The sequence below is a fragment of the Scomber scombrus genome, chromosome 24, assembly GCF_963691925.1.
Source record: "Scomber scombrus chromosome 24, fScoSco1.1, whole genome shotgun sequence".
Lineage (NCBI taxonomy): Eukaryota > Metazoa > Chordata > Actinopteri > Scombriformes > Scombridae > Scomber > Scomber scombrus.
Window position 1 is genome coordinate 12,102,398 of NC_084993.1, and position 9,821 is coordinate 12,112,218.

A 9,821-nucleotide genomic window follows, 5' to 3' on the forward strand; every position below is an offset into this window, starting at 1 on the left:
ACATATTAAGTTTGTTATTGGAGTTATTCTGGTCCTGGGAGATTCTTCAGTTTACAGTTCTTGTACCTCTGATTGATTTGACTAACACTGCTTCCAATCACAACTGACTCTCATTTGTCTAATAACAAAATTGATTGTTACACCCACTGACCGGCTGCTGCAGTGAACCCTATATTTCCCAGAGTGATTTATTACACACCAGATATGAATCCAGGACATGGTGTGTTCAAAACTACCTTAAATAAAGTTAGATTATCCAACGGTGCGGACTTATATAAACTCTGGCACGGCGTTGACTCAATTTTTACACTCTCAGGATTAGCACCGATGCTTCTACCGTGTGTTAAACCGGCCAAACTTGCTAAAAAGCCTTCGCTTCTCCAGGTATATGTAAACACCTCGCTCACTTTCATCCTGGCTGCCAAACCTGCCCGCTATCACAATATTTAATAAGATTTATATCATCACATAGAATAATTCTGTGTGGGTTGATGGTGAATGTTGCTATAGCCAACCCCCCCCCTCCTTTATTTTTTTTTTTGCACCAGCCCACTCACACAGTAATTGAGAAACTGGCATAACTCAATATACACACAAAAAAGTGGTGTGGGTGTGAAGATGTCCACGGTTGAGTGGCCAAATTCTACCCACTCAAACAGCCAATTGTGAAAGTACTTATCAATACATTTCAATGGACATTTGTGACACAGGTATAATTGGTTTAGCATCAGTGTGAAGTCCGATTTACATACATGATGAAAGATCGGTTGCATATTCTCATTCACTTAGTATTTTTAGCCGTCGTGCACGGCAACAGCCACCGAAATCATTTCTGAACTAATTTGAGGCTGGTTGGTGTTATTGAGCAACGTTAGCCACTATATGTTCATGATATCAAAAAGAAAGGGCACGAATGGCACATCCTTTATGGTCACAGTAATTACAATACCTGCTCTTGAGTGTATTAATAGGCTGAGCTGTCTGCTGATGATACTGTATAGGAGGGAGGGAAGGCTGCACAGTATCTCACATCACACCTTTAAACAAGCTCGGCTGTTTTTAAATGCCAAATGTAACTTAGCAGAATGGGAGTAATTGTGTTTGCTGTTAAGAAAAGGTGTCTCCTTGCTTCCTGATTTGACTGGACTAATTTTCTAAGTATGAGAGAGAAAAAAAAACGTCCGCCAACGCCGAACAACTCTCCAAGAAATCTCTCCTAACACTTAAAAATTCAACTCCAACATGTTTCTTGGCCCCTTGCGTAACTTCTCCCAAACTTTTGGAAACAAGTCTATATTCTTTGCTACTTTTTTTATAATTACAGAGACAAGGTGATAATCATCTAGTGGCAGAAATCCCAGATCTGGATCACCATTGAAGGCGAAGCAATTGTCCAGAGTCCAAAGCCAATCTGTGCACCGAATTTCCACTGAAAGATGTTCATGTGTGTTTTTAAATAATCCTTTTGTAAAGACGGATGTGAGAGCTGATTTTGCTGTTAAACTACAAGCCTGTGGCTATACTTTGGAACAAAAAGGTGAAGCTAGATGTATTTCAGCTGCTGGAAGGTTAAGAGGAAGCGACTAGGGCCGAGGTTCCCTTTCGGCATCCATAAAGCATTACACACATTCTAATATGAAATGCAAAGAGGCTGAGAACAGCACCGAAAAAGGAGTGTTAGAGAGGGATTTTTGAAGATTGACATGCCAAGAATTCACAAAATGTTTGCCTAGGAACTAAAAAAAGACCGCTTTAGTAGAATCCAAGCGTGTTATGCCAGCTGGAAACGAGCGACCGCATAGACAGGCTGTCGATATATTAGTTTTCTCGTAATGCCTCGATTTATTTCTCGCAGCCTGTCCAGACGTGCTGTCACATGATCTCCTTGACCATGTAGAAGTGTGGATGGAAGTCAACCTAAAAAGGAACCCGGACATGTTTTCGGCTCCGGACCTTTCGGCAGACTCCTTTCACAGATACCGCCGTCTACGCATTGATGTGTGACAAGATACCCGCCGCTGTTCAGTTGCTCACACCGTGTGTTCAAGGCATTATGGGATGTTGTACCAACGGAGCACAGGGCTGATGGAAGACAGTCGCAATCGCCCTCTCCTCATTAGATGCAGGGCTGACTGTGCTCATTAGGCCGGCGGCAGCGCGGCAGGGATCTATTCTCCTGAGGTGACCAAAGGTGCTTACACGGACCTTCCAAGTCTCAGTAATGATGCCCCAGACCTGTCACTCTTGTCACAAGACTGACATGACCTTTTTCTGGCTGGTGCGCTGAAGAGGAAGTGGAAAAAAAAAAAAATCCTAATTTTACAGGATGAAGCATGAGAAGTCCTGTTTTTGCCCCCCCCCCGAAGTTGTAAATCTACGCATTTTCGCATCCCACTGTGATACTTCCCAAGCTGTTGATTTCCACAACAAGTCAACAAAGACGGTTTCCCGTGAATCCATTGGCGATTTAAGTGATTGCAATTCAGGTTTTAATCTAAGCACAAAAGCCGGACTTTGCCATTAAGACCTATGAAATAGAGGCATGCTGAGCAGCGACAGAGCGGCTGAATAGATGTCTGGAAGCAATCTATGAAAGATGGCTGATCAATAGCCGCAAAATGAAATGGGAGATGAAAAGATGTCTTTTAAAGGCTCATGAAAAGGGAACTTGTCGGAGGGCGTTTTGTTCAGCTTTCCATTTTTAACCTCAATCATCCGAACACAGAATACATGAAAGGGGGGGGAAACGGTAACGCTGTAGCCTACTGTGGCTTTTATCCTCAGATGTCAAGTGCTGCCAGGACTCTAGTGTGACTTAATGTAATGTTTTAATGTATGAAATGTATGTTAAGACACCACCGTGTGCAGTTTTGGCTTAGTTTTTAAGTGCTTTCACACAATAGGGAGCCATTTTCATCACTCACTTGTTTTTTTTTTGGATTGATATGCAAACACAGAATGCTATAAAGCACAAAAAATCTGAATCATTAGAAGACAAATGAGATTACACCAGCCCTGTGTTGTGTTAGCTAGGTGCCAAAGCTGTGTGAAACGACGTGGTTGGACCCTCACAGGGGCCTTTCCAAACAAAGCCTGATTGTAATGGGCCACAAATTTTAGCCCCACACAAGCTCCAACATACAAATGAGAGCGAGCCATGGCGAGGACATACATTAATCCTAGCCAGATTGGGGACTGTATGAATTATGCTAAGAACCTTATCTGTTATTTCCCCTGATCTCCTGCTGGGTGAATTGATTGAGTTTTTTGGTCTTAATCCGCAGCATGCCATGCATCTTGGGAGACAACCAGGGAGCCATCTTGAATAAATAGAATTTGGACTCGACAAAAGCCACCTCCAGCTGAGCAATGAGAAAGCATCCTTTTAGCGCTGCATATCCCCTACCATGCCGGATGACATTAGAAAAATAGCCAGCCGAGGTTTACACGAAATTGTTGTATCGATTTTCTGTTACTCCCCTCAGCTGCAGTTTTCTCTTGGAATATCATTTGCGTATATGACAGTCATCAGGATGGATAAGCCCCTATTTTAGAGAACGCCTTCTGTTGCAGCGCTCCTCAAGAACATCTCTGTGCAACCAGAGAGGGTGTTTTAATGAGATTAATTAGATCGCTTATGAGTGATGGTCCTCCACCAATTACCTGGACTATAATACCGTTTTCCTCCACCCAGGGCGTCGCGCTCCGCCGAGCGGTGCCAGCCTTCTGCGAGCGAGGGGCTGCAGCAGGAAATGATTAATCATCTCATCACCATCCCAAGAGATAATATGACAATAAAGACAAAAGCCTCTCATCGGCTGTGGCTGTTTGAAAGCCAAGAATTGCTTCCTAAATGCCGACGCCGGAGTTCAATTAGATGATATGGGTGCAGCCTTTTTAGAATACAAGCTTACTTGATGTTGCAACACAACACCGCAGAGGTCTGACTGGAGGTCCATTCCTTTTCTATAATGAGGTTCTGCAGTTCACATTATGCCAAATGACGGAATATCAGAGAGAGACGGTGCCGTTCCTATTTCTCATTCCTGAAGGAGAGCAGCAGGGGGGACGGCCTCCCTCGTGTCTATTTCCTTTTCCTTGCTGAAGGGCAGGGAGGGTCACAGACACAGAGGGATCACAGCTGAGAGTATGGCAGCCAGGAGTCAAACCGCAGCAGGCTTGAGCCACGGATTGGAGAGCCGGCGGCTGCACGCAGCGCGCTGTGCAGGCTTTTATTGGCCCTTCTCCATCACACCTGTCACACAAGATTGGGTTTGTAGAAACGCTTCCTTCAGCTGAAAAGGCCAAAGTAGATTAAGAGGGCAGGCGAGGTTGAAATGGAATAACCAACAGAATGGCGCCAAATATAACGCCTTGCTGTCTGAATGCAAATCATGATTGAATTATGAATGATTTGTATAGTTTACTGTTGAGTGTTGCCTGGTCAGAACAGCACTTTTCAAAGATTTTCATGTCAAAGACCTCAAAAAAGACCCATTGTGTCACCACCACCTATGGGAGCTGATAGTGAGAATGAAGCCTACAATTACAATAATCAGTCTTATACATCATGTAATGACTGTAATTGGAGAAATTCCTATGGAATTGAGTGACAGTGACATTAATCTATTTCTCAATTTGCTGAGGACCCCCCAGGAGCCCTGTCAAGGGCCCCTGGAGGTCCTATGACCTACATTGAGCAACCAAGTTGCACCACTGATGTTAGCATGTAGAAGGAAGGTCTTTGGTCCTTTTTATGTTTTTGATATTTTTGATAAAGAGAAATGATTTTATTTTTTCTTACCAAATCCCATGAAAACACCATAAGCAAAATAGTTTTAGTCCATCTAAGTCCTAGTGTTAAACCCGTGTTTAACAGGTCATAAATATAGTTTTATCTATCAAAATGATTTCCAGCTTTGAGAAAACATATTTCAAATAAAATAGTGTGTTCGATAGAATCTGTTGTCATGTGTGGATTAATACACATCAGTTACACTACTGAGTATTTCAGGGAGCAGGTATGTAGTGCAGTGTATTCCGTGGCCATGTTCATGGTAACAGGCCAGTTTCACATTATGTTGTATGCAGTAGAAGTAGTACAGATGTTAATAATAAAATACATGATGGCTGAATTGCATTTAATATATGAACAGAGCCATCGTTAATGTTAATTAGCAACACCTGTGCTGTTCCCACAATGACTAAATGTCTGCTGTGGAAGAGGTTTAAAGGGACATATACATAGATTCATCCAATCAAACGTGATTTGGGGTGACTGGCTCACCCTGCCCATCAAACTTCACTTTACCGTTAGCTTGAGGTTCACATGTCAAATTACAGAAACTGAATTACTGACACTCTGTTTCACTGTGTTTTATAGTTTTTGGACAATAATGGAGCTTAACTTTGGATGCACAGATTATACATATTGATGTTTTTCATGGGATTTGTTGAATATGAAAATATAGAACACCAGCAGACTTGTTCTTTACAGACCATGAGATTCATGTTTTTATAATACAGGTTCACCGCTGTGGTGTTTTTGCACCACAGTACTTCCGTTTAATTCCATTGGCTTGGATTTTCTTCTCTTTTTCTTTTTCTATATTGTCTCGCCTTTGTCACTATACTGTGATTTTCTAACTATATGTGATTATTTCCGCTAGATATTTGCACAGCTAATTTTGGCCATGTGACGCTCGCCGTACACCGCGTTGCTATGTAACCAGTTGACACGTCTGCAGCGGTGGCACCGAGGCAAAGATGTTGATTGCTTTTGATGGAAAAAAGGGAGTTGTGTGTTGCTCTCACTGTGACTTTTTTTTTCTTAAGTAGAGGAGGAAGGGAGGTGGAGGTGGTGGGTTAGACTGAGAGCAAACATGCAAACCTCTGCGGTCGTCCGTCAGTGTTTGAGTCCATCTTTATTACAGTCATCAGCTGCTTTCTTTTGGGTTGATAAAGGTGTCCAAACAGTGTCGCTCGGCTGCAGCGCTACTCTTTACCCAGCAGACCCTGCGGGGAAGAACACGAGACGTCTTCATCTGGGCGCTGCCTCATTAATGGCTCCGTCTGCCAAACACACACACTTCCTCTCCTCTTCCAATGTACACTTTCCCCCCTCTGCCAAACACACACACACACGCTCCACAGAAAACACACTCAGCGACTTCTCCTCACTACTTTTTTCCGTCCCCACACACACACACACACACACACACATATATCTTTTGGGTGCAATAAAGCAGCAGATCAGAGTCATTGGCTGCTGACATGGACTGACACCGAATCCTGCTGTTGTTGGAAGGCTGCCTGGGAGATGTTCATTACTCACAAAGCTTGTCGGTTTGGACAGGAGAGGAACAACGGTCTTATTAAGTGGAGACCTGGAGCAGCCGTAGGGGAAATACACACACACCCACGCTCGCACCCACATGGGCTCCAAGAAAGTTGGAAGCTGTGGCTCCGATCGAGCGCCCTGATAGGCTGAGAGAAGTTGGGGGCTGCCAGAAAAATTCAAAACTTTACGGGCGACGCTTGGAATCTGCTGAGCTGGGAGTTTGACACAGCTGACAAGACAGACACACTGTGACACGATGACATGACGACATGCGCGACGTCAACCTGGATCCTCAGCAGCCGGAGGGAGAGGAAGTGAAATTCTGCTGCGGAGGAATGCGACGGCCTCATTTTCACAGGAGCCTGCTGATATTGATTGGAGTTTCTGATGTCTGTCTGGCTCATTGTATAACTCTCACAAGAACAGATTCAATATTCCCGACATTGCTGAACCCAGAGCCTTGTTTCCATAGTAACTCTGCTCTCCGTCTCTCTAAACATAGCCCTCTTGACTGACTTTAGCTCTGCTCAGATCATCAAGCACAGCTGAAGAGGAGGTAGATGCGTGGACATGGACAATAATGTTCCTGACTTGAGGCGATGAAACGATTTGCTAGCTTGTCAGATCAGCCAACGTCTTGGTGTATTTACAGTCCGAACTGCAGTTAAAGGCACCAGAACAGAAGAACATGAAACAAGATGAAAATAGGTTTTTTATTTCACAAGAGAACATCCATTTATCTTCCAAAAAAAAAAATAAGAGTAGATTTACAATGCGTCACTTGTTGCCAATGAGGACACCAATGAGGACACTTGGTTGCATTTTCTGCCATAGTTTTAATCACTCACCTGCTACTTTTTTACCAAGTTTGCAAAATCTTAAAATAGCAGCATCTCTCTAGTCTAAACAACCTGCTCCATTTCAGCCTCGAGCGAAAAAGGGGGCCGTCATAAATCAAAACTACCGCACTCGTGACGGTTCGGGGACGAGAAGGGAGTTGGCTGAAATTTGCATCTGATGCAGTCTTCACCGGTTTTTTAAGGCAGATCTTAAAGCGTTACCTCGGCCCTGCAGCAGAATCCTGACTTCCACCAGGATGCAGCTGATATGATCACATAGAAAAGTATGACAGAAGATAATTTGGTCTTTTTTATGCTTATCTGTCAGTGTGTCATTGAAGGATCATGATGTGTCTTCATCCACACTGCTTCAGCAGTTCATCTAAGGACATGTTTACACCTATTCACAAACCAGGGCGCCATTTAGAGCTCCGAACCTCCGCTGTAAAAACCTCCCATCTCATTTCTTGACGAAGAATCTGCTGATGTCTGACGCAACCTTGGAGGCTGCGGCGCTCTTCTTCATCTGGCTCCTTTCTTTGGCTTGCTTAGCCGTCCTCTGCAGGGAAGGAAGAAAAAAAAAAAAAAAAGAACATGATGTAAGAGGTTAAATCTGCAGTCGAGGCCGCTGTAGAGAAAAGTGAGATCAATATATTGAGCATCTCTAGATTAAAGTGTCGGTGCGGTGGCATAAACAGCGAGAGGATCCCCTTATCACAACGCGCAGTTCTCCACATCACTTTATGTACGTCGACGTGTAAAGCGCCCCCTTCCAAAACTGACACCCACTCTGACAAAAATTCCGGCTGGCGTGACAGTAAAGCACATTTCGGTTTACAATGGAAGCTGTATTTTGTATTGAAACCTCTGCTCTCTAATCGCTTCTGTCTTTTAAGAATTGTGATTATGAAATATTGACTGAAGGAGCTCAAGAAGCCAAATTTTCCCCAAGACGGATATAGAGCAACAAAATGCTATGTATCAAGATGACATACGGCCACATCATGTGATGTTATTACTGGCAATATAGAGCTCTGTGAAGAATGGTATGACTTTTGATCAATGTACTTTGACCATGTATCACATTACTGCCACTTTCTACCATCCTCAACATGAGTGATGAGGCTTTCTTTTTTTATACAGGGATAAAGGAGAGCTCTATCCACTGTGCACCTTAAATGTTAGACAAATTGCTTTTGCCCCTTAAGCCCCTTTTGGCTCTAAAAGCCGGTGTTGCGCTTGTGATGGGTGCAGTGATGCGGAGTGTTGCACATACAGCTTTGTGGCAGACGGTGCAGAGCGTCTGCAGGTTGTCCAAAGAGCACTGTCCTCCTCCGCTGTAGACCGGCCGGATGTGGTCGACCTGCCAGAAATCCCCTTCAACCGGAGCGCGGATCATCTCGTTCAGCTAGAAACACACACACACACACAGAGGAAACAGTGAGCTCCTCAGTATACTCACTACCCTTGGATGCTTTCTCATATCGCCCTAAATTGACAAAAACAAGGCGTGATTGCACCGCCCTCCCAAACCATCCATCTATGCTCAAGTTAATTTTTTTGAGCTGATGTGATGTCTTTAGTAAAGCCCAGTCTCTCTCAGAGTGCCACAGCGACCTAAATTGTTATTTCATGGCGCGCACACACACCAAATCATTCATATTAAACAAATCTCAGCACCGCAGGGGCACTTCTGCAATGTGCTTGACAATAAAAAGAAGAAGAAAACAAATATGTCTCGAGGAGCACACATGACAGCGAGGCACATAAATGGCAGAAAATCCACAACAGGAAATAATAAAGGCAAACTGCAGAAACTAGGCATGTGATAAAGGTCTTTGTAGTAAAATGCTGACATTAATATGAGCCTGTTTGTTTGCGAGGATCAGAGCAGTTGATGAAAACAATAATTGCCCCAAATCACTGACGATGAACTTTGACTTTCTATTATCCATCGGACGCCTTAGGTACAACCGTATGAATCACCAAAATGTTGTTGACCTACTTAATGAGAGGCTGAAGGGGAGCTAAATCAGTGAGTACTTGTAAGTCAGCTTGACAAAGACAAAGAAATTAGGTTAAAAAAACCACAGGGAATAAGAGGCTACACACTTCTAAATTCCATATTTATGTTTTCAAGCTGTTTCTGGCTTTATAGTAACTCATATTTTCAAGTTTCAACTTTATGACTAATATGGTATATAACACCATGATGCTTTCAGTGAAAACCATGTGGCAACTTTTCCATGAGCTGATAAAGCTTTTTGTATATTGTCTGCTTCAGCGCAGCTCTTTTCAGTATTGTTTCACATATTGTTAATCATTGATTATTGTAGACAGCAAAAACCTGGTTTTCCATCAGTTATTTGGTCAAACTGTTATTTATGAATATTAATTGTGTATTGCTTCTAGCATGAAACACTGTCAGTAAATCAAAGGTTTAAGGCAAGGTAGCTATTAACTTTAAAGCTATTTTACTAATTAACCAGATAACATTGCCGTCAAGGTAGACCTCTGCTTCTTAAGAGCAGTTAGCTTAAAGTGAAGCTAGAAAAGCTACCAACTATTATCATAAGACTATTGTGTGAATGTTAGCTTCTAGCATCAAACACTGCCAGTAAATCAAAGGTTTAAGGCAAGGT

At 43.1% G+C, this 9,821-nt stretch overlaps 1 protein-coding gene across 2 annotated transcripts in view; it reads right to left on the reverse strand.

Moving 5' to 3' along the window:
* Positions 1 to 7,113: 7,113 nt before the first annotated feature.
* Positions 7,114 to 9,821, reverse strand: part of zranb3 (zinc finger, RAN-binding domain containing 3) — an 80,572-nt gene continuing 77,864 nt past the window's right edge. For both annotated transcript variants that reach the window (XM_062414428.1, XM_062414427.1), the window contains 2 exons: positions 8,456 to 8,587; positions 7,114 to 7,738 (listed from right to left, as the gene is read on the reverse strand). In XM_062414428.1, the coding sequence (XP_062270412.1) occupies positions 7,640 to 7,738; positions 8,456 to 8,587 (231 nt within the window). In that variant the 3' untranslated portion in view covers positions 7,114 to 7,639. The remainder of the gene's footprint in view (positions 7,739 to 8,455; positions 8,588 to 9,821) is intronic.